This window comes from Crassostrea angulata, chromosome 2, assembly GCF_025612915.1.
Source record: "Crassostrea angulata isolate pt1a10 chromosome 2, ASM2561291v2, whole genome shotgun sequence".
NCBI classification, from domain to species: Eukaryota; Metazoa; Mollusca; class Bivalvia; order Ostreida; family Ostreidae; genus Magallana; species Magallana angulata.
In genome coordinates this window covers 13,063,030-13,088,862 of record NC_069112.1, presented here as the reverse complement: position 1 = coordinate 13,088,862, position 25,833 = coordinate 13,063,030, and the positions used below count along the sequence as shown (strand labels likewise).

The window sequence follows — 25,833 nt, the reverse complement described above, 5'->3', positions numbered from 1 at the left end:
ATAGTTTTATTTATAGTGGACGGTTTTCTAAAAACAAGGTATCAATTTCATTGTGAGAATCTGTTAAATTTAAATATATAGAAAATATTAACAAGTACTAAAAAGAAAACGTGTAAATTAAAAGTTAATTAAGAGGAGGCTGTGCGAGAAATCTCCGTAATTTTCGATTTCTGTGATTACACGTGTTCTGAAAAGATTTTGATTGTGTAAAAAAAATAAGAAATATTTCGAAATAAAATTTATAACCTAAAAATCTTAAGACCTCAATAAAACTAATCGTGTATTTTTTTTAATTCAACTATTGCGTTTAGATCTTAAAATAAAGGAAAAACTTTAGGGTTCACTACAAGCAGTGAACTGTTATCGAAGAAAAACGTAAACGATTGACAAAAACGCATATAAACAAATAGCAATTACGTAATAGAAAAAAGAAAATTGATACTTTAAAAATATAAGATATCAGCTTCTTTGTGGTATTATTTTGAAACTTGTCAGTTGAATCTATATTACACAAAGTGCCGTTGAAATGGTATGTAAATTTAAATTTTCGCGCGGTTTGTGACGAGAATAGAGAGGGCGCAATAAAATTATGCGCTTCCGGCATTATTGTTGAGAATAAACAGCGGGTAAAATGGATTTTGACGAGAATCTCTCCAAGGATGAGGAAGACTATCTTGACTTATTGTTGACTGGAAGATTGTCCGAAGAAGCAGATGACCAAGATGAAACTTTTGAACCATCAGATTCCTTGCAAATTGGGTAAGTAATCTGCAGTGTGTAAACAACACACCGGAGAAAAAAAATAGCCAGCAGCTTTCATAAAATGAATATATTGTTAAAAAATACCGCTTTGTACCGCTTATGAGTTATTTTATTTAATCACTATTTGATCATAAAATGTTTTTTCATCAGTTTCTTTTCCACACTCATTCATGAATTTCGTAAAATTGTGAAAGATACATGTACGAACTGCATGCTGCATCAAATACAAAAATCGTCATGTGCGACGCAGGTGCCCCCGCCTCTCTCTCTCTCTTTCTCTCTCTCTCGTCACATCAAACAGAATAAAGCACAATTATCATGATTAACATGTAGAGGTATTGGTGAAAATGGTGCTTTGTAAATTGAAAATTGATAAAATTAGAACTAATGACTGACTACTGTGCTAAAAAACATGGTTGATCAATTTTCTGATGAAGCATTTCATTCTTGATGGTTAACTTTTAGAGTCTTGTCAGACCTATTTATTTTTTAAAATAATTCAAGTCAATATATATTTTAAATTCTTATTTAATTTCAACGGTATGATTAAAGTCTTTAGTAGCCTATTTGAATTAAAAGCAGTAAACACTCTAAAATAAATACATCTATTATTTTAAGAAGTATGCTGTGACCAGGTAACATTCTCTCCAGTGCATTGTTACAACATTTATCATAGGCCTATATATATATATTTTTTATGTGTCAATAAACTGATGTAACAATGCACTGGTAAGAAATGGTCTTCAGCAAATATTGGTTCAATTTGGATGCATGCTTTAAATTATTTTTCAGACATCCCCCATCACAGACAAGTTCTCAGACTCTGTCCCAGACTACAGATAGCTCTGCTTCTCAGGATCCACTTGCAGAACATATATACTGGAGAGACCAGAATGACATTGATGAGGGAATGAGGGACTCCCGGCTGTTTTCCTTCAGGCCATGTCTTCCTCCTGGTATTCAGCTTGGTTTTTTAACCAGGTACAAATATTTTTAATCATTATAATATACTTTATTCTGGAATATACTAAAGTCCCCAGCAGAAAGAAGGGAGTTTACTTTCGACTTTGACCAACACCTCTCCAACCTTCCTGGAAATCACTACATACATGTACCATTATGATTTCTCAAATTGAGACTTTGTGTCAAAAACACTAGGACTGCCCCAAAAGAATTTATTAGATGTATGTCTCAAATCCAGCACAGTTTCCCAGTATGACAATTCTATAACACAGTTACACTGAGAACAAAAATCATGTTCCTTGTGAAGAGTCAAAATAGGGCGAGGTATGAAATATTATTCATTAGAAAATTTAAAACAATCAGTCTTGTCTGAAACAGGGTACTGTAAAAGTTTAAATTTGGGAGGGTGATTATATTAGTCTGGTTTCATTTGTAATCTAGTATATGATAGATGTGCTGTACTGGGAAACTGTAATGTTTTCTTGCCATATGTGAATGAATAATTATGAATTGGTTCAGCCCCCATCCTCTTTGAAAAGAATTTGTAATCTGTGCATAAAAGCTATATTCAAAATAAGATTGAGTTAGGCAATATGTGTTTGATTGACTTCTATCATGATATCAGTCAATTTGAATACATATTTATCAATCAAAGTTGTGTCTCAACTGTCTACAAGTGTTATCTAAAAGAATGGGAGACTGTTCAGCAGTTACAATAATTTTAACCATTTTTGATTGCATACAGTTTTGCATTTTTTACAATAACGATCATTTTTTAGACAGACAGTCAGAGTTCCGAAAGCCAGTTGATTTTTTTCTTCTGTTCCTGACTCAAGAAATAATGCTAGAGATTTGTATTGCCACCAACCATCATGCAGAAACTTTGATTTCTAAGGGCCAAATTTTTTCATATGCCAACAGCATGTGGGGCATGGACAAGGGTCACAGTTGAAGAGATGTACAGGTAATTTAGTCTACAAAACACAAATATGACAAACAAAAGCAGCAATATTGCTTATTTACTTTAAAAAAAACTACTTACTCTAGCAAGTAAACTTTAGGTGGGGTTTTTGTGCTTGTGCTGGGCTCTGTACCTATTACTGCTTTGCATTGTACAAAAATTATCTACTGAGTATATATACAGATTTAAAGAACAAAAACACATAAATTGTCAAATGACTTAATTGATATCTTAGATTTATTTTATATGGAAATGTGAATTTGAATTTATTGTATTGATTTTCCTCCATTCGATAAAATTTATTTTTTATACTGATTTATAAATTTGGTAATTTTATTCATTTTGCTTTTAGGTTTGTGGGAATTTTGATATACATGTCTGTGGTCAATCTCCAAACTATAGAGAGATATTGGTCAACTTGTCCATTGTACAACAACAACATGGTCTCAGCTGTCATGAGCATCACAAGGGGGGGGGGGGGGGTATTTTCATCCGTATGTCAATCAGTCCCGTTTTTCGCCATCCTTACTTCTGAACGGAATTTCACAAAATCTTGTATGTATTTAGAAGACAATGTGTAGATGCTCTTATTACAAGGACTTTCCAATCCTTTAATTTTTTCTAAGAATTTTAGTCCTTTTGAATTTAGGATTTGTTGTTGTTTAAGACAAAAGTAATTTTCAGTATAGATGTTCAAATCTGCAGTAAATTTGATGCGATGTTTTATTCCTACGACCTAAGAATATGCTCATCTATTGAATTATATTGTTTATTTATTGTAAACCTGCCATTCAATATGGAAAGCATTTATTGTGCATATCTTCTAACAATTATAAGGGTCAACTGGTGGAAAATAATACAGGATGAAAATGTTCCTGTGTAAACATATAAATATATATTGTACATACATGTATATTGATTTATACATAACATCACTTCTTCTGTTTATAGATGACAAGCTGACAAGAGTGCGTAGTCTTTTGGAACATGTGGAATCCATATCACAGTCATTGTTTCAGCCATACGAGTCTGTGTATGTTGATGAACGGATGGTAGCATCAAAGCATCACTACTCGGGAATCCGACAATTTATTCGTGACAAACCAATACGTTTTGGCCTGAAGTTGTAGGGACTAGCAGATTCCATTACTGGTTATACATATGCATTTCTTGTATACCTTGGCAAAAAGAGAACAGAGCTGAATAACAGAACCAAAGGGCTGGCATACAATGTAGTGATGGAACTGAGCAAGAAACTTGTCAACCAGGGATATAGAATTTATACTGATTCTTTCTACACCACCCAACATTTGGATACAGATCTCTTACAGCAGAAAACATATCTGATAGGTGCTGTTTAAAGAACAAGTAGTGCTATGCCCCAATGCTTGAAAGATATTGAACTCTTTGAAAAGGTGTCCTCACGTGGAGATTTTCTATGGCATAGGGAGGTGACTTTGTCTACGTACAGCGGAGAGACTGCAAAACTGTGACCATTATTTCTCCTATCCATTAAGGTTCTTCAATTGGACAGTGTCAACGAACTGTAAATGAACGTTCAGGCTACAAGAAAAAAGTGATTTGGCAGCCATTGATTGTTCAGGACTACAATACCAGTATGGGAGGTGTTGACAAATCCAACCAAATGTTAAACAAGTATCCATGCTACATCAAATCAATCTTTCATTGGTGGAAAGTGTTGTTTTTTCATAGCATAGACATTATGGTTGTGAATTCTTACATCATTCTTAAGGAATTTATGAAGAACAAAGTCAATGAAAGTTCAGTTCATGGAGTTTCAGCAAGCTTTGGCCAGATTGAGCATCGTGAAAGTCTTCCATGTCATTGATGGGTTTGGATTTGAACCGCCACCTTGCACCCAGTCCTAAACCTAGTGTTGACCAGTGCTTGCCGATGATCTCAGAAAACCGGAGAGACTGTATATGCTGCAGTGGTGAAGCATCAATGCTAGGACAGAAAGTTCCAAGTACCAAGACCCACTATTACTGTTCGAAATGTGAAGTGCCACTTTGTCTTCAGAGAGAAAGAAACTGTTTTCTCAAGTGGCATTCTCCAGACGGGAAAATCATTCAAGATTGGACAAGGACAAAAGGCAGAAAAAGGAAACTTTGAGCTTCAATATGTTATTATTTTGGAAATTCAGACATTAAGAATTGTTGTTCTCTGTGTTACCAATTAGCAAGAGAGATTTCAAGTATATGTATATTATTTTACATCTTCAGTGCAACTCCAAATGTAAGCATTGTGTGTCAGTTACACATTAACATTTATTTCAAGTATTTATGTTAATTGTGTTAATTTGTTTTTGAATTTATGTAGAATTATAAAAACTAATAGCCTTCACTTGCTGTATTTTTTATTATAAGTTTTAAAATTCTGCTGCCACAATAGAATATATTGTATATATTTAAGAAATGAACTCATTGTCTACCCAAGTTATACTTGTATAACCTGGGTTGGAGCAGTTTACAAGTTGCTCCAACCCAGGTTATACGAGCATAATTGGGTAGATATTGAGGTCATTCCTTAAAATTTGATTTCCTGTAATTTACTCTACAAATTGATTGCGTTTTTCTGAACTTTTTCAAATGATATTAATCTGTTCAAAATTCAAACATAACATCAAGCAGATTAGTACGTTTTTGACATTTGGTGCATCGTCATTGAGGCGTTTCTTGTGATGTGCATCTATCCAATCAAATGCCGCGTTACAACCAGAAATATATATATATATATATATATATATATATATATATATATATATATATATATATATATATATATATATATATATATATAGAAAAGATTAAAGTGTAAATCATACTTAAAAGTGTGCTTTAAAGATTTAAAGCGGAAGATATCTTTTTGTTCAAAAATACTGGAAAGTTAGAATACCACACCTCTCTGTTTCCATGGTAACCACTCAAAACCAATCTGCACAACTGAAGTGTCTCTAGAAATTTATAGTTAATTATTTCTTCTTTATTATCCTAAACAAGTTTCAAAAAATAAAAGAAACATTTTCAAATTGACAAAAACTTCAAAATTTGGCAAATAGGAATAGTTGCTAAGCAACAAAAATTTACATTGTATCCATGGTTACCATAAAAAATATACTATCTGTAAAAACATAAGTGATACGGCAACTTGTGTAACAGGTTAGTTTTATCTATTTTGAATTTCTGTAATAACTATGGATGATAAAAGCCAAGTTTGCATAATATTTAAGGAAAAAAATTATGTTGTTTGTGCTCTTTTCCCAGCCCATGCGCGAAATGTTACCATGGCAACCCAATTTTTATGTCATGTATGATATCTTGACATCAATACAATCATTTTCATATATGATACATACATCTTTAGAAGTTCATTACTCATTCAGAAAACATTTTAAAAACCTCGTTATAACCCTAACAATTTGTTTCAAAAGTGCCCAAATGTTAAAGGGTTAATCAATTATGTAATGTAATTGTATTTCCTACCTTTTGAGGTAAATTTGGGATAGCCCACGGCGGTGTACAGCTGTGTTGAGCTTTGTCAATTAGATGGGCTAACTTTGAAAGTCACGTGCTTTGTCATCGAGAGGTTTATTCCTAAAATTTTCGCAAGTTTGATATTTCTGTGATTTCAATACTTTTGATTTTGATTGGTATATAAACTGTAATTCAAAGACGTAGGGTCGTCACTGGAAATCTTGCCTCCTTCGGTCACTTCCACGCAACGCTTCTTTGATTAAACTTGTATGAATTATTTTAAAATATTTCTTCTGCTCTGGATTACAGGTGTGTCTATCTTTATCTAATTTTATTTAATTTTTAATTGCTAGGTGATAAAAGTTTCAATTGCAAAAGATATAATAATAATTCACTGTTATATATTATGAGTATGTTTGCATAAATAGTTTTTACTTTTTTATAATCAAGTTTCTAAATTTGAGCTTTGTTATGCATGAAATAAGTCATTGTTTACAGTAGCTAAAGGTCTTTATTTAAATGGAAAACCGTTTTTGATTCGTATTGTAATTGGAAAAAAATAGTTTTTGTTAAGGCGTGTTTAGTAAAAATGGTTTTGAATTTAGTAGTAGTAGATTAAAGTTTGGTTTAATATATTTGTTTATTGCATTTGATGCGTGGCAAATCATAATATTTAAATTTAGAGCCATTTGTTTATCTAAACGGCTCTTTAGTAAATAAGGTAAACAAAAGTTAATATTATTTTGGGACACATGTACGGGAAATATGTTTTGAGTAAATTGTAAGCGTTCATTACATTTAGACAAAGGAATTGGGTCACATTCTTATGCAGACGCTATTTAGGCTTTTCTCTTTCAAGAAATTAATAATCGCGAAGGTTTTTTTTATGTTATATACAATGATGTACCAAGTTCGAATTTCCTCCATTTTTTATCGTTGGTCATTTTATTTCGGTATAGATAGGTTTGAAATGTGTTTCTTTGGCGTTTATTATTATAATTTTGTAAATTGTTAATCGAGATGTTATTTTGTTACGATTGTTAACATCTCTATCACCAGATTTTAGATCTATTATACGTAACCATAAGAAACTTTTGTAACTGGTGACTGTTGGTTTATAAGCACTGCCATGCGACGCTTCTTTGAATAAACTTGTATCAATTATTTAGAATATTCCTTTTACTTTGGATTACAGCCACGGCAGATTGGTCACGGACCTACGTCAGTAGAGCTGAAAAAGCAAAAATACTTACATTGGTAATCCATATAATCATAATATTAAGTTTTCTTCTGAAAAGAAAAGGAAAAATAAAAACTTGAATTGAGTTAGAACATTCTCAGGTTTCAGCTGTCAATATTCTTCTCCAGAATTCTGTTATCAAAGTTAACGATAAACACAGAATAAGCTATGCTATTATATATAAGGAAATTCCTCTTAAGTTATCTTTCAATTAACGCTCCATCCTTTGAACAATAAGATACACATATTATGCAAGCATCGTGGCATATTACTGATAATTGTGTAATACGTGACTTCTGAAAATTGTTACCTCTAGAAGATGCGTCAAATCTTTTAACAAATTGCCTAATACAACGTCCCTTCACGTCTTATTTTGTTGTACTTAATATTTGACAATAGTTATGCAACTATCGCTGTCAGTCGGTCATTGGGAAATAGGTCACGTGACTCCTTAACTTCCGATGGTCTTGGACAGCGTCGATGCCATTCTATTCTTTACCTTCGGTTATCAAAAGGCTTTTTTTATTTAGAAATTATTGATTATCCGAATTTATTGATTGTGTGTACATACTTTCAGTGAATGTTAATGCTACTGTAGTCAATGCCATATTTTGACAATGACTTTCTACAGTTTGTGAAATTACGGATTTAAATCGATCGTTTGTCACTCCTGCGAATGTTATTGTCATTTAAATTTAGACCACGTGGTTTTATTTAACCCTTTTAGTTTCGCAGTAAAAATTGTGCCTCCTGTTTATAGTCTATTTCCAAGAATCTGAACTTGTAGCCAAAAATAAAATCTGGACGCGCTGGGTGTCAAAGAAGCATATGGAATCTTAGTTACATGTAATTCCGTGAAATCACAAATCCTAATTATTATGTACATATTCAAATATCTAAGCAACGAAACGTAAACCAAAAAAATATTAAAAAAAATACTGAAGACAATTTTTTTTTCAGAAATTAGTTTGTATTACGTAGATTTACACATTGATGACGTCTTGACTAAAAGTTGAATGTCGTGTGAATTTGATCGGAGAGCATTGTGTGATAGTATCAAACATATTTCTATATGTATTTATTCGTTTTATCTATTTTATTATGCCGTTTTTGTTAAACACAGTCTTAAATTTTAAATAACCGCCAGTTACACTGCGCAACTGCATTGAGTTGGCTGAGTAAAGTCTTTCGTTTTTCATTGGTTCTCTAATTTCATTGGTCTCTTATTTTCATTATCTAATAAATTTAATTCTTTATTTGATATAAGTAACTTTTCAAACTAAGTAAAATTAGGCAGTATTTCATTTTGAACATCATTGGTCAATCCAGCGTATATCTGCTGCATCTCATGGTATGTTAATATTATATTTACTTAAATATTTCTTTACTACCATGTTAGTGATAAGGGTATTTTATTTTAATTGCAAAGTTTATACTTTATCGTATTTTTGCAGTTAAACTTGTCATAGTAATTTCTAAAACTTGTTTGTAAGTTCAAATGTTAAATTGTTACAAACCATGTTTTTATATTATAAATGACTACTAGAGTAACGGTTGCTTATTGTCAAAGATTTCAGAAACTAAACATATTAAATGTACATGTAAAACTCTTTTTTATATGTAATGTATTATTTCTTTGTTTATAGGTCAATGCTTTATTTATCTATTTAATAAATCGACTGAAATCACCATCTGCCTCCTTTCTGCTCGGTTACATCATGGCGCTGAGAGAAAACATATCCGAGCATTGACCACCGTAGGAATTTATTTTCCAAATATGCAGCTAAGTTTCTAATTGAAGTGAATTTTTTATCTGAAAGAACTTGTTTGACTTGCTATTGTATCAGTGAGTAGATATCGTGCCGAACGATTCCCTGTCTGTGTTAAAGCCATAATACTTTCCGCTTTGTGAATCGTTTTCATGAGTACTGTTGTTTCCATTGTAAAATTATCACCATGAAGAAAGCTGAATTACAACACCGTGTCCATGAATTGGAAGTGGAATTACTAGAAGCAAAATATAGATCGCAATCGTAACCAGTCATTGAAAAGCAAACCTTTATCCCAGAAACAAGAAAAATAAAGACATTTTGTGGCCGCCCAAAATCAAAATCTGACATATCTGTTGATGACTGGATTGATGACATAGAAATTGCGTTTACAGCAAGAAAATATTCAGATACTCAAAAAGTTGACTTGATTTATTCACATTTAGAGGGTCAAGCAAAAGAAGAAGTCAAATTCCGACCAGATATACGACAGGATCCGCACGCTATTTTTGACTGTCTTCGTGTGGCATTCGGAAATCCGGAATCTGTGACGTCACTTCAGCGGAAATTCTTTGAACGAAATCAGCTAGAATCGGAAACTATTCGACACTATTCATACGCATTGCTGGATTTATATCAAAACGTTATCAGAAAAGGCAGAAGTGTATTTCCAAATAAACACATTACGCTGTGCGAGAAGTTTGCGAATGGTCTACGGGATTTGTTGTTAAGAAAGGAAGCAAAGAAGTCATTGCGTAATGAACCTACAGACGCAAGTTCCGAGACGAAATTATACTTTTTAGCGAGGAAGAGGAAATGATAGACAAGGATTTCGCTAACTCAACCCATTCGAACACGATCAGCGATCAGCGTAATTTAAACACCCAGCCAAGCGACTCGCCTACAACAAAACAGCTTTTGAAAATCATCGAAGCACAGCAAAAGCAGATCGACTCTCTAACCTGTTTGATCAGAGATCGCGGAACCAGTCAGCATACAAAGTAAAACCGGGATTTTTATCGTTCACCACATGTGTGCTATGAGTGCGGTAAAGTTGGTCATATGCAGAGAATTGTCGTTCTAAACCAAGTGAAACAACAGCCGGGTCATCGGAAAACAAGTCACATCTATTAAAGGGAGTCCGTTAATAGATGGGGGTTTACAGGACTCTACATTTTTGTGTCGTATCATAGGACAGTGTCCAGTGATTAACGTTTGTGTGATAGATTCAAATATTAGATGCCTAGTTGACACTGGTTCAATGATTTCTACAATTACCGAAACGTTTTATCGAAAGTATATCGAGCCGCTTGGAAAGATGGTGAACCCAACATGTCATTTACAACTGAAAGCTGCTAACGGACTAGTTATTCCTTACATTGGTTACATACGTAAATTATAACGGGAATATCATACCTCAACGTGGATTACTAATAGTGAAAGACTCGAGTGATGACGCCACGCGTAAACGTAAAGAATCTGTTCCCGGAATAATTGGAATGAATATTCTTGGTGCCTGCCCGGATATTTTAGGTGATGTTCGTAGAGTCGGACATTGAAGTGAAGTTTTTGTGTCAAGTGATTTAAAACAGAAGTCTGTTTGTGGTTTGTGTATTCGGAACTGTACCAGTGTGTATTCCTGCAAATACCGCCATTATTATTCCATGTACCGGACCGCATGTTAAGGGCGATGTTATTGTTAATCCTTTGACCAATGGTGCCCATTTACATAGGAATTTCCGTACTGTGAATACTTGTGTCAACATCTATAACGGTCGTATGTGGGTTCGTACAGCTAACATTGGTGATGAAGATATATATCTTAAACCACGCAGTATGATAGGTACAGTGACTGTTTGTGATGTTGAAGGTGATAATTCAGATATTGGATTTAATCGCGTGGGGAACACTGAAGAGATCTTCATTCAACCAAGTCATGCAATCAACGAAAGTATTCTCCCTGAGACATCGTTTGATTTACCTGAAGATATATTCCAACTTGACTGTAGTGAAGAAGAGAAGTCCTTGATCACATCTTTATTCCGAAAGCACAGAGAAGTCTGCTCAAAGGATGATGACGATATTGGATGTACAAGTACAGTTACACATCAGATGCGACTCACAGACAACAAGCCTATCGCCCAACAGTACCGACGAATTCCTCCGTCCCAGTGTGAAGAAGTCAAACAGCATATACGCAAGTTACTGAAGAATGATGTCATTGGCGAATGTACCAGTCCGTTTGCTTCACCGATAGCACTAGTTCGCAAGAAGGATAACTGTTTACGTCTTTGTGTGGATTACCGCAAACTGAATGAGAAGACCATCAAAGATAAGTTTCTGTTACCAAGAGTAGAAGAAACGTTTGATGTTTTAAACAGATCGTCTATGTTCTCAACTATGGACCTTACCTCGGGCTATAACCAAATAGCAGTTGCCGACGATGACAAAGAGAAAACTGCGTTTACCACCCCACTCGGACTTTATGAGTTTAACAGAATGCCGTTCGGACTTACCAACGCACCTGCAACATTCCAGCGATTAATGCAGCATTGTTTCAGAGAGGAAGTGTTCAATATCTTATTAGTGTTCTTGGATGATATCATAGTGTGTTCCAAAACATTGCGTGAACAAATAGACCGTCTCGACAAAGTGTTTCATATTCTTCGCAAGCATGGATTAAAAGTGAAAATGTGCAAGTGCAATTTTTTTCAGTCATCTGTGAAATACCTAGGCCATATAGTGAGTAAAGATGGAATATCCACCGACAATGATAAGATCAATGTATCGAAAATTGGAAAGTACCCGAAACAGTCAAAGAGCTTAAATCATTCCTCGGATTTGCGGGATATTACTGGCGATTTATCCGAAGTTTTTAGCAGATTGCAGAACCTTTATTGGAACTTTCCAAGAACAATGGGAAACATCCAAAAACAAAGTTTGGTGATAAATGGAACAGTGAATGCCAGAATTCGTTTGAGAAGTTAAAGATTGTCTTATCAACTGCACCGCTACTGGGATACGCCGATTTTACTATTCCGTTTATTGTGGAAACTGACGCAAGTGCGCATGGACTCGGTGCTGTGTTATCTCAGAATCAGAATGGACGTATTGTTGTGATTGCGTACGCCAGTAGAACTCTTAGACCAAATGAAAGATCCGCAAAGAACATGAGCAGTCTCAAATTGGAATTACTAGCCCTAAAGTGGAGGGTTACATAAAAATTCAGGGATTATTTACTGGGAAATAAGTTTGTAGTGCTGACAGATAACGATCCTCTGAAATATCTATCTACAGCAAAGCTTGGAGCATACGAACAAAAAATGGGCAGCACAACTCGCTGATTTCGATTTCGAAATAAAATACAGACCAGGCAAAGAGAACACCAACGCTGATGCATTATCAAGGTTAAATGTGGATACTAGGGACATCATTAGTGAATGTATTCATGGATCCATGATTCCACCAGAAATTAAAGTTGCACAGTCTTCGACGATATTCATTGAAGCTACGGACATGTCAAGTGCAGAGACTTTCCCTACTTATTCCAATTGTGGTTTGAAAGACATGCAGTTGAATGACAGAGTGATAAGTAGATGTGTTGAATTTGTGAAATCAAAGACTTTATCGATGGTTTTATTCACAGAAAGATCAACGATCCGAAATTAGGTGACCTCACTCAGTTATTACTGCTGGAGTGTCTAAAGGACATCGTTCTCGAAAGTCTACACGACCAAAATGGACATCAGGGGATAGAGAGAACATTTAATTTGATTAGACAACAATGTTATTGGCCAAAAATGTTTATGGACATTAAGAACTACTGTAGGAAGTGTGAACGATGCGCTGTGTCAAAAATTCCCCCCACCTAAAGTACATACGAGTATGGGACATCTTACAGCATCGGAACCTTTAGAGTGAATGGCTATTGACTTTTCCATACTAAAAAAAGCACAAGGGTACGACAATGTGTTGGTTATAACAGATGTATTTTCTAAGTGGACAATAGCTGCACCTACACGTGACCAGACAGCCCAACTGTTGCTCGAATATTAGTGAATGAATTATTCTTTAAATTTGGAGTGTGCAAAAGAATTCATTCCGATCAAGAAAGGTGTTTCGAGGCAGAAATAATTCAACAACTGTGTACCATTTACCGCATTAGGAAATCAAGAACAACTGCATACCACCCTCAAGGCAACGGTCAATGTGAAAGGTTTAACAGAACACTCCATGATCTACTTCGATCTCTACCCCAGCGAGAAAACGGAAATGGCCGGAATACATCAGGGAACTGGTGTTTTCATATAATGTGACGCCGCATGCATCCACCGGATATTCGCCATATTTCCTTATGTACGGACGCGACCCATACCTACCTGTAGATGTCCTACTCGGGAGAGGCACCGCTACTTCAACAACCGATCTGAACATGGACCGATGGATCGAACTACACTCTAGAAGTTACAGTTTGCGTATGGTCGGACCAAAGCAGAAATCCAAAGCAATGAAGATAACAGAAAGAGAAGACACGAAGCGGGAAAAGTTGACAGTGAATTACAGATTGGTGATCGGGTGTATCTACGCAACAGAGGAATCAAAGGACGCGACAATATTCGGGATAAGTGGCGAACTGAAGTGTATGTCATCATCGGAAAACCATATCCGTCAGTGTATAGTGTAAAGTTAGAAACCAATGATTCCGTAATTAAAAATGAGAACAGACTGGAGTTGAAGCCCGTGTTCTAGCGTGTATTCATATTTTTCATGCATTTGCTTAAATGAACTTTTGTGTTTATTAATTTTTGCAGTTTATATATTTTGTGGTTTCTATATATACTTATTAAAATGATACATTTATAATCTGAGGACAGATTAACAATTTTCCGGGGGAGTATGTGATAGTATGAAACATATTTCTATATGTATTTATTCGTTTTATCTATTTTATTATCCGTTTTTGTTAAACACAGTCTTAAATTTTAAATAACCGCCAGTTGCACTGCGCAACTGGATTGAGTTGGCTGAGTAAAGTCTTTCGTTTTTCATTGGTTCTCTAATTTCATTGGTCTTTCCTTTTTTCATTATCCAATAAATTTAATTCTCTATTTGATATAAGTAACTGTTCAAACTAAGTAAAATTAGGCAGTATTTCATTTTCAACATCATTGGTCAATCGAGCTGAGCGTATATCTGCTGTATCTTATGGTATGTTAATATTATATTTACTTAAATATTTCTTAAACTACCATGTTAGTGATTACGGTATTTTATTTTAATTGCAAAGTTTATACTTTATCGTATTTTTGCAGTTAAACTTATAGTAATTTCTAAAACTTGTTTGTAAGTTCAAATGTTAAATTGTTACAAACCATGTTTATATATTTTAAATGACTACTAGAGTAACGGTTGCTTATTGTCAAAGATTTCAGAAACTAAACATATTAAATGTACATGTAAAACTCTTTTTTATGTCTAATGTATTATTTCTTTGTTTATAGGTCAATGCTTTATTTATCTATTTAATAAATTGACTGAAATCACCATCTGCCTCCTTTCGGCTCGGTTACAATTGTAAATATATTCAAAACATAACTAATCTAAAAACTCTAATAAAGTATTGTGGTGTGATTCATTGAGAATTGGACACAAGAATATTGGGAGAGATGTTAGTTTTATCAATCATTCGCTAAAAGGTATGTAAATTTGCTTTTATTTCTCGGCCAGGCTTTCCTCTGTCGTTGTTTACGATATAACAAGATATCTGTGAGCCAATGCTCACTAGTGATAACCCCGCTCTGATGTGAATATGCAAAATAAGCAAAGTCGACATTTACCAGAAAGCTGGCATTCGATTGGTACAGAAATATATCCCACAATATGGCATGCCTAAACAAATATTGTGTTAAAATTTCAAGCATCTGCGATAAATAGCTGCTCAGAAATCTTTGAGGAAAATTTGTTTGGAAATTTTGGCTAAAATAAACAAAGTACTCATTTAACAGGAAGTTGACGTCCGATTGGTACTATACAAATATTGACTGGGATTGAGGGCAACATTGATTATATTAGCCCCCGAGGGACGAAATATTGCCCGACGCGAAGCGGAGGGCAATATTTTCGTCCCAAGGGGGCTAATATAATCAATGTTGCACGAAAACACAGTCAACATTTGTTTTGTTATATGAAGAAACAAAGCAAAATTAAGAAAGTAATTGAAAACAGATCGCCATAATTTTCTCGGCTCAACAAAGAATTCACGAATTCAATTTTGTGCAAAGTTCATCTCCAAAATATCCTCAGCATCAAACGGTCACTGGTGATTTTCCGCCGACCGAAAGAATTAATATACAGATGTTCTACCTTATTTTACTTCACAGTAATTTGCAAATCCTTATATCCGTTATGATAGCGAACCGTCGCATTGCGCGTCTGTTGTTTACTTGCCCTGACTGTCAATTATGACGTCACCTTGTTTTGGAGTCGCGAAGAGTTATTTACGTCATCGTTTACGAATCAACTAATCAGAGGCGATTATTTGAAATAGAGGGAATGTTCTCTATATATTATTCCTACCCGGTCAATATAAAAAAAATATTGACCGGTCAATATTTTTCGGACGAGCTAATATTACAATTATTGACTATTCGTCTATATAGGGTTATATAGTGAGAATATACTACTGAATATAACAAAAAAATATATCCCACGATATGGCATGCAATAACAAACACTGTGTAAAAATGTCAAGCATCTGCGATGAATAGCTACTGAGAAGTCTTTGACGAAAATTTGTGTGAACATGTTGGCTCAAAATAAACAAAGTCATTATTTAATAGAAAATTGACGTCCGATTGATACAAAAATATATCCCACAATATGGCATGCCTAAACAAATAGTGTGTTAAAATTTCAAGCGTCTGCGATAAATAGTTGCTGAGAAATCTTTGACGAAAATTTGTTTGAAAATTTTGGCTCAAAATAAACAAAATCATTATTTTAGAGGAAGTTGACGTCCGATTGGTACAAAAATATATCCCACGATATGGCATGCAATAACAAACACTGTGTAAAAATTTCAAGCTATGCTATAAAATAGTTGCTGAGATAAATGCGACAGAAATGTTCGTTACGGACAGACAGACAGACGGACGGACGGACGGACAGACAGACAGACACACAAGGGTAAAACAGTATACCCCCTCTCCTTCGGAGCGGGGGTATAAAAATCCGACTAGAACAACACTACCCCGTATATACTGAACTTGAAATTTTATACGTATCGTTAGTTTGATCAATGCTTAAATTGAAAAGTGCTACTAGAATCCCATGTGTTGTGTTTTTTCGATGCAACATACCGTTCTCCGTGCAAACTTTACAAAAGTTGGGGAGGTTTTACGAGAGCTGGCTGAATAACTATTTAATAAAGAAGAACATAGAATTCTAGCAGCGGTTTTGATTAAATTGAGATTAATATAATCATTCATTATTACGAGTGTGGGATAGTGAAATTCCACCGAGGGGACAAGATTCACTGTCAAGGCTGAGGCTTTGCCGATTCTAGACCGTGAATCTTGGCCCGGAGGTGGAATTTCACTATCACACACGAGTTTATAATGAATGATTATTTTTCTCGCATTATATTAGCTTAGAAAATGATGTTTGACAACTTTCTGTTATGACGTTCAAAAGATTACTTTCGGTTTATCCCTCCGCGTGCTTCAAATAGTGCAAGTTAAATGAAAGCATACGACGGTTTTTTCAATTAAAATATGAAAAATTGTAATTAATTATGCAACACAATTACTTAATGGATAATCTCAATGCACTATTTTGCATTTCCCTACAGCAGACAACGTTTGTTTACGTTTTAAAACGGCGTGGTAATACACAGTGTAAGACAGAAAAATCTCACACTGCTGTCTCACACAGGACAAACCGATCTCACACCGGTGATAATGCGAGAAAATTATACCCCCCGCAAACAAAGTTTGGGGGGGTATATAGGAATCACCTTGTCCGTCCGTCTGTCTGTCTGTCCGTCTGTCTGTGCAATCGTGTCCGGTCCATATCTTTCTTATGGAGAAACATTGGAAGTTCTTACTTCACACAAAGATTGCTTATGACCTAAGGGTGTGTCATGACCTTGACCCAAGGTCATTCGGTCAAGGTCACTGGCAGAAAAAATGCAAAATTCGTGTCCGGTCCATATCTTTCTTATGGAGAAACATTGGAAGTTCTTACTTCACACAAAGATTGCATATGACCTAAAGGTGTGTCATGATCTTGACCAAAGGTCATTCGGGCAAGGTCAAGGGCAGAAAAAGTGCAAAATTCGTGTCCGGTCCATATCTTTCTTATGGGGAAACATTGGAATTTCTTACTTCACACAAATATTGCTTATGACCTAAGGGTGTGTCATGACCTTGACCCAAGGTCATTTGGGCAAGGTCAAGGTCACTGGCAGAAAAAGTGCAAAATTCGTGTCCGGTCCATATCTTTCTTATCGGGAAACATTGGAAGTTCTTACTTCACACAAAGATTGCTTATGATTAAAGAGTGTGTCATGACCTTGACCCAAGGTCAATTGAGAAAGTGCAAGGTAATTGTTTCAAAAAAGCTAAAATCTGTCTCTGTCATGTCTTGTATTAATGGAAATATTAGAAGCTAAAAATTAACAATTTTCAAAAATAAAGCAGTTGTTATTTATAGAAAATGGACTGTGAAATAGATTCATCCAATATTTTCTATAATAGCAAAAATACACGGGTTATGATTTTTTTCTTAGCGGGGGGTATCAATTATGAGCTTGCTCACAGTACCTCTAGTTTGCCTTTACTTGGTAAGTTAATTTTATTTTGGAAACCTCGGGGTAGTGTTGTTCTTTCACATTTTATGTTAAGGAATATACTTAAGTTATTTATAGTTGTCACGTGATAATGCACCAATGTGGCAGTAATGTACTATATATCCGATTTTATTGCACTGACATCTATTTTAAAGGATAATACTAACTTTTTTATCTTATTAAAAATTGTAATTTAATTTCAAGATTTTGAATATAACAGTCAAAATAAGACGCTAAATTGCACATATGCTTCCTTAACACCCCTGCGCGTTTATTGATTTTAAACTTTATCTAGAAATAATTGTGACAATAGAAAATATAGGTTTGTTCTGCTCTTGCAACAGTTAACATGCTTAGTAGAGACCCCCCTAAGGATACATTTTCGATCCGCTCCTGACTTAGTTATAGCACTAATAGAGAAACAAACTATACTATTTTATGCAGAATGTACCTTAGTTTTAATTCATAACAGACACCAAATCAACTTTAAAAAGCATGGCATGCACACCAAAAGCATCAAACATAGCTATTATTTTATTAAGCAACCCAATGTTTATGTTTTCAATCACGTGTAGAGTGGTTGAACACGAACGATAACTGTGTTTTGAATATTTTCGTTTAGTTTAAAAAACAGCTAGATGATGAAATAAGACATATATCTTAATGTACTTTTATGTTTTAACATCAACCAAAGTAGGATATGATATGAAAAACGACCAGTACGTACGTCTTTTGAGAATATTATCTGAACTCTTATACTTCCGCTCGAAGTTTCACAGGAACCGAACAGATTTCGGGGAAGTCTCGTAAACTTTCATTCGAGCACCTCTAGATTTATTACATACTTAGCAACGATAAAGAAAACATTCTGAACACATTCGCAGGAGTGTTGTGATACAACAATGGCGACCAGAAAATGTCCAAAGAGACAAAAAACTTCAGGTAACTAGCGTGACATGAAAAATACAAGTACCGGTAGCTGCTGAAATTGTTGAATGCATGCTCTAACCGAATAGAGGTTGTGCTAATAGATGAGTATGTAACAATATGATTTCTTCTCTGCTGATGTGCCGGAAACCCAGGTGTGATCGCACAAAATGTTGCTAAAAATATTTTCGAGCTGATAATTTGGCACGTCGTACAGAGTCTCTTTACTAACTAAATATAGTTGACAAAAGTTTTTTTTGACATGCTTGAAGGGGCATGGTCACGATTTTGGTCAAATTCCATTTTTATTTTTATATATTATTTACAATGCGTTAGAAATTCATTTCTAATGATCAAATCAAATTTGAGAGCCAGTCGTAGAGTTATAAGCAAGATACAGGACTCACAATTCTTTATCATGTAAACAAGGCTCGTACCCTGTTTTTGTTTACATAGGTTCAATATACCAGTAAAAATCGTTTTCCAGCTTATTTGTCTATTTTTTAAGCATAGATAAACATTTCCTAACGTTAAATACATTTGTTTTAGGTTTTAAATTGTAATTTTTACTTAAACACTCAAAATGTAAACAAACGCTTTGTTTACATAACGAAGAATTTCAAGCTCTTTAATTCGCTTATAACTCAACAAATGACACCCGAATTTCAGTTTCCTATTAAAAATGCCTTTCTGAAGCATTGTAAATATTAAAATCGGAAAAATAATTTTTGACCAAAATCGTGACCATGCCCCTTTAACCTCAGTTTGGATAGGGAATTTGTCTAAAGATGTGCGGACACTGTGTATGCTTGATTCACACAGCTGTCTTTTAACTTCCAAACAAAGGTCGTCGAAGTTCTTTGATATACCAGTCACAATTTAGATGTCAGAATCTGATAAAATCTTGTTTTCAAAATCGATTCATTTCTCATATTTTTTATTGCAATATCTCGAATTTCTGTATTAAGACTCATTAGGTCTGAGTTCTTAAACATGGATAAACATCTAGATTGAGAGATCTTTTCTGATGCTTTAGTATTAATGAGATTGTAAGAAATGTCTAGGGCAGCACCTTGCTCCAACAGGCAACATCACAAGTTTGTCAAAAACAGATTTTGTCTTGCATTTGTTGGCACAACGACGAGTTTTATGCCAAAACGTATGCATGTTTTTTGTATAGCGTGTACTTTGCGGTGATCTATGAGTGGTTTCTACTTGTTTGATTGATGAACTTATTAGGGATTCGTTGTCAGGGTGTCACAGGGCTGTTGAGTCACGTTATGTCCGCCATCACGTACGTTTTGTCCACCATCACGATATGTCCGCCACTTTTTAAAAAAAACCCGTCACATTATGTCCGCCATCACGAAATGCCCGCCACTTTTTTTTTTTAAAAATCGTCACGTTATGTCCGCCATCCCGAAATGTTCGCCACCTTTTTGTAAAAATCGTCACGTTATGTCCGCCATCACGAATTGTGCGCCACTTTTTTCAAAATAAATCATCACGTTATGTCCGCCTTTACAAAAATTCCGTATATTCCCCCAAAAGTCATTACCATATGCCCGCCGCCTTCACAGAGAATTTGTATTAAATGCATGCACGTCGCTAAAAATGTCAGCATTGTTTGGAAAATGTATGGGCTAATGTCCGCCACCAGTTTTGAACACACTACTCTCTCTATTATTTCTAAATATGATATTTGCTATCCTATTGTGTAATATTATGTTTGCCATTTATTGATCTGAAATTATTTTCAGAATGAGAATTATATGCATGTATACACTTTCTTTTGTAATTTACATTGATCGTATAAAACAATATACATAAATGTACACACTATCTCCAAACGTTGAAACGTATGTCCGTCAAAAATTCGGAAAGATCATCTCATGTCCGACGCGAAAATTTATTGCATAATGTCTGCACATAGGAATGCACGTTCAAATCGTAAGTCGGAACATTATGTACGCCGCATTATATAAACTATTAGTTCGTTTAACACACACGATGCACACGCTAAAAATTGTGAAAAATCGGGACAAAATGTCCGCAAACAGGAATGCATGTTTAAATCTTATGTCCGACAATTTTTAGTGCACTCCAATTTTTTAAATGTCGTTTTATAATGTCCGCCGCTTTAACTTTTGGAGAAAACGTATTCTGTCCACGCCAAAATCTGTGAAAAAATACGCATAATGTCTGCAAACAGGAAATGTGTCGCAACATTATGTCTGCCATAAAAAAAATGATCAATTTTTTCTTTAAAAAGTCGTAAACTTTTGTTTGTCGTCTTTAAATTGAAAAAAAATCGTTTGTATGCCCACGTTATAAATTGTGGTATAATGTCCGCCTGAATGAATGCATGTTTAAACCGTAAGTCGTTATGTCCGACATAAAAAAAAGTGTTATCCTATTTTTAAAGTTACGCCGCCTTAACTTTTGAAGAAATCATAAATGATTATGACCACGCTAAAATTTGTGGCATAATGTCCACCGACTGTAATGTATGTCACAGCATTATAAAAGCAATTTCAAATATTCACCTATTTTCCAAAAGTCGTAATATTACGTCCGCCGTTATATTTTTAAAGGGATTATAAAATGACCAAGCTAAAATTGAAAAATAAAATGGCATAACATCCGTAACACAAATTTATGTTTCAATCGTAAGTCGTAACACTATATCCGTCATTTAAAAAGTGGTATTTTTTAGTAGTCGTAACATTATGTCTGTGATGTTATTTGTGTTATCCAGAATTGGTCGGGTCGACCATGCATGTTTTTGTGTAAAGTGTGACAATAAAAGAGCATTCTAGAAAAGACACATGGCGGTGTTGGTCGTATGTTAAACGTTGTCTCGATGAAAGATAAAACATGGTGTCAGAAGTGAACAGTCACTGAGTTATGGAGCAGTTAAAACCTCCGTCGCACCTAAGTTTTGAAGGGAACTTGGCCGAAAATTGGAAAGAATGGCTGCAAGGATTTCGCCTATACTTGATCGCATCGGGTATCGACGAGAAAGCAGGCAAGCTAAAAGTTGCTACGTTTTTACATGTTGCTGGTGTTGAAGCGAGACGCATTTATAACACATTCAACATTCCGGAGGAGGATGTAGATAAATTAGATGTGTTGATTCAATGCTTCCAGGATTACGTCGAACCACGTAAGAATTTGACATATGTACGTCACATATTTTTCACACGTAAACAAGAAACTCATGAGACTATTGATAACTATGTCACAGACTTGAAAAACAAAGCATTACAGTGTGAATTCGGGGATTTGAAAGAGTCGCTAATTCGGGACAGAACAGTATGTCGTATATCGAATGAAGCATGCAGAGCGAACCTCTTGCGAGAAGCAGATTTAACAGTCGTTAAATGTATAGACATATGCAGAGCATCTGAATTATCAGAACATCAGTTGAAGACCTTACACCAAGAACCAGTGGTAGCTGTATCCGCTCACGCTGTATCCAAGAAGCATAACCATGAAAAACAGCACAATAGTAGTGAGACTCACAGAAAACAGAAAGCCAATGTCCAAAGTACGCACACAGGCAAACCATGTGGCAGATGTGGTAGACAACATCAGAAGGGAAAATTCTTTGCATACAACAAACTCTGTTACAAGTGTAAAAGCCCAAATCATTATGCTAAATATTGCAAGACTGGATCTAAGTCAAGTGTACATTCGCTAAAGGAAACAGAAGAGGACCTATACCTCGGCACAGTGAGTGTGGACAGTATTCATGAAGAGCTACCGTGGACAGAATCTGTGACTATGAACAATGTACCAGTTGCATTCAAGCTGGATACAGGAGCTCAAGCAAACATAATACCGCGAAATGTATTCAACTCGCTACAGATTTCTCGGAAACACTTACAGAGTGTGAACGTGAACCTGATTACCTACAATGGTGACGTCATGAAACCAGATGGAAAAGTTGACATTAGATGCCGCATTCGTAAAGTGGAACATACACTTCCATTTTATGTCACAAACAAGGGAAGCACTCCTATCCTTTCTAAAGAAACATGTGCTCGTTTGGGATTAATACAACACATTCCAGCAGAGTGCAGTATGTGTCCAAATTCATTCCAAACTTAGCAGATGTTTCGGAACCACTCCTGATACTTACCAAAAATGATGTTGTATGGCACTGGGAAAAGGAACAAGTTGACAGTTTTGCTAGATTAAAAGAAATACTGACACAAGCACCTGTGCTAAAGATATATGACCTTGAGAAGGACGTCACAATTTCCGTTGATGCTAGCTGCAAAGGATTTGGTGCTGTATTGTTACAAAATGGGCAACCAGTCGCTTATGCCTCACGAGCTCTTATTGAAACTCAACAGAGGTACGCACAAATAAAACGCGAGATGCTGGCAGTTATATATGGATGTGAAAAGTTTCACCATTATATTTACGGTCGTTCGATTACCATAGAAACAGATCACAAACCGTTGTTAGCAATTCATCGCAAACCATTATACCAAGCTACTCCAAGACTACAGAGAATGCTGATGCGTTTACAGCGCTATGATGTACAACTAAAATATGTACCTGGAAAAGAAATGTTTTTATCCGATGCTTTGCGTAGAGCATTCTTGAAAGAGTGCAAAGAGACATTAGTAGATGAAGACATTGATGTGAACTTTATTGAACAAGAACTCCCAATGACAGAGAAAAAGCTTCAAGAATTGAAGGATGCCACAGAAGCCTATGAACAGTTTCAAACATTAGCAGACATTGTTAGAGTAGGATGGCCCGAGACTCGTGATCAAGTTCCAACTTGTGTCAGGATGTTCTGGAACTACCGTGGTGAAATTACCCTCCTGAATGGACTATTGTACAAGGGACAGTCTGTAATGATACCATCATCACTGCGGCGCCAGATCCTTACCAAACTGCATGAACCTCACCTTGATATCGTGAAAACTAAGCAGAGAGCCAGGAACATAATATTTTGGCCGAACATGAACTTTGACATAGAACAGTTAATTCAGTCTTGTGGAGTGTGCAACTCGTTCCGAAAATCAAACATCAAACAACCTCTCATTCCACATGAAATACCGAATACTCATTGGACAAAGGTTCGAGCCGACATTTTTAATTTCAAGGGCAAGGACTATTTGTTATTGGTGGATTATTACTCGAAATACCCAGACATCATACCACTTCCAGATTTACGAGCCCGATCTACCATTGCAGCATGCAAAACAGTATTCGCTAGAAATGGCATACCACTAGAACTGTTTTCAGACAATGGACCGCAATTTAGTTGCCATGAGTTTAAGTGTTTTGCATCGGATTGGGAATTTACACACATAACATCAAGCCCTCGCTATCCACGTTCAAATGGTCAGGCAGAGCGCTGCATCCAGACCATTAAAAACTTGCTCAAAAAGGCGGAAGAGAGCAACGGTGATCCAAATATTGCTCTCTTAGAGTACAGAAATACACCTATTGATGGAATTGGAAAATCACCCGCACAGCTGTTGATGAACAGAAGTCTTCGTTCAAAGATTCCTACAACTCGAACATGGTTGGAGCCAAAACCTTTGGAATCTCAACTCTCCAAACTTCAACTTCGTCAGATGAAACAGAAATATTTTCATGACCGAACCTGTTCTAAACTACTGCACATTGAAGAGAGAGAAATCATTCGTATGCAGAATCCAGAAAATCGAAATTGGGAACCAGGAGTCATTCAACAGAACCTTGGAAATCGTTCATACAGCATAGTGAACCAACATGGAAGAGCTCTTCGGAGAAACCGTAGCCAGATATTGAAATCGCGGGAAACCAACTTCCAGATGTTACCCCCAGAAGTTGAACCACAATTGAGTGAATCTGTACCAAGTGAAAGTGAAAATTCTGGTGATGTGTCCAATGTTAATACCTCACATTCAAGTCAGGAAAATCCCGTGGCAAACAAACCCTCGGTAACCAGGTCAGGAAGAATCTCGAGACCACCCGCCTACCTATCAGAATATGTGAAATAACTTGATGTACTTGTGTTCATGTTTGTACGCCTACTATTTGTTTGTAAAAAAAAAAATATTACTTATGAAATCCAATTGATTATAATTTTGAAGAAACAATTTTGAATTTTAAGAAACTCTAAAACGTAAATGTGTGTGATTTTCATAGTAAGTAAAGAGGGGGGATGTGATGTTATTGGTGTTATCCGGAATTGGTCGGGTCGACCATGCATGTTTTTGTGTATAGTGTGACAATAAAAGAGCATTCTAGAAAAGACACATGGCGGTGTTGGTCGTATGTTAAACGTTGTCTTGATGAAAGACAAAACAATGTCCGCCTCTGAAATTCTGGAGAAATCGTATTATGACCACGCTAAACATTGTGAACGTTGTTCATAATGTCTGCCTACCTAATTGTATGTCGAAACATAATGTCTGCAATTAAAAAAGGTTGCCTAGTTTCTAAAAGTCTTTACATTATGTACGCCGCATTTAAATTTTAAAGAAATCGTATTATGCCCACGCTAAATATTGTGAAAGAACGTGACAAAATGTCCGCCAACAGGAATGTACGTTTAAAAAATATTATTAATAGTTATTAGGATAAATATATGACAAAATCTGTATTACGTCGTACATGGACCTGAAGGCAGACGTTGGTGTCTTAAATGTTATGAAATGATTTTTTTGTTTTTATTAGGAATTCGAGATTTTGTAACCTGATCGGTGTGCCATTTTTGGTCATTGTTAGACATGTTCTGATTGCTGTTAAAAGGTAGCTTTTCGAAAAATGTGAAAGGCACTTAAAAGGGCCGTTTATTGTCTACTCAAAGGAGCGACTTTTTACTGTCTTGCTTATGGAAAGCAGGAATATGACAG

At 35.4% G+C, this 25,833-nt stretch overlaps 1 protein-coding gene and 1 pseudogene across 1 annotated transcript; both read left to right on the top strand.

Moving 5' to 3' along the window:
- Window positions 1-631: 631 nt before the first annotated feature.
- Window positions 632-3,649, top strand: LOC128173916 (uncharacterized; annotated as a pseudogene).
- A 19,895-nt stretch (window positions 3,650-23,544) lies between these two features.
- LOC128173915 (uncharacterized protein K02A2.6-like) lies at window positions 23,545-24,975 on the top strand. Its single transcript, XM_052839583.1, has one exon. It carries the CDS (start codon window positions 23,545-23,547, stop codon window positions 24,973-24,975), a length of 1,431 nt encoding a protein of 476 aa, XP_052695543.1.
- Window positions 24,976-25,833: the final 858 nt, after the last annotated feature.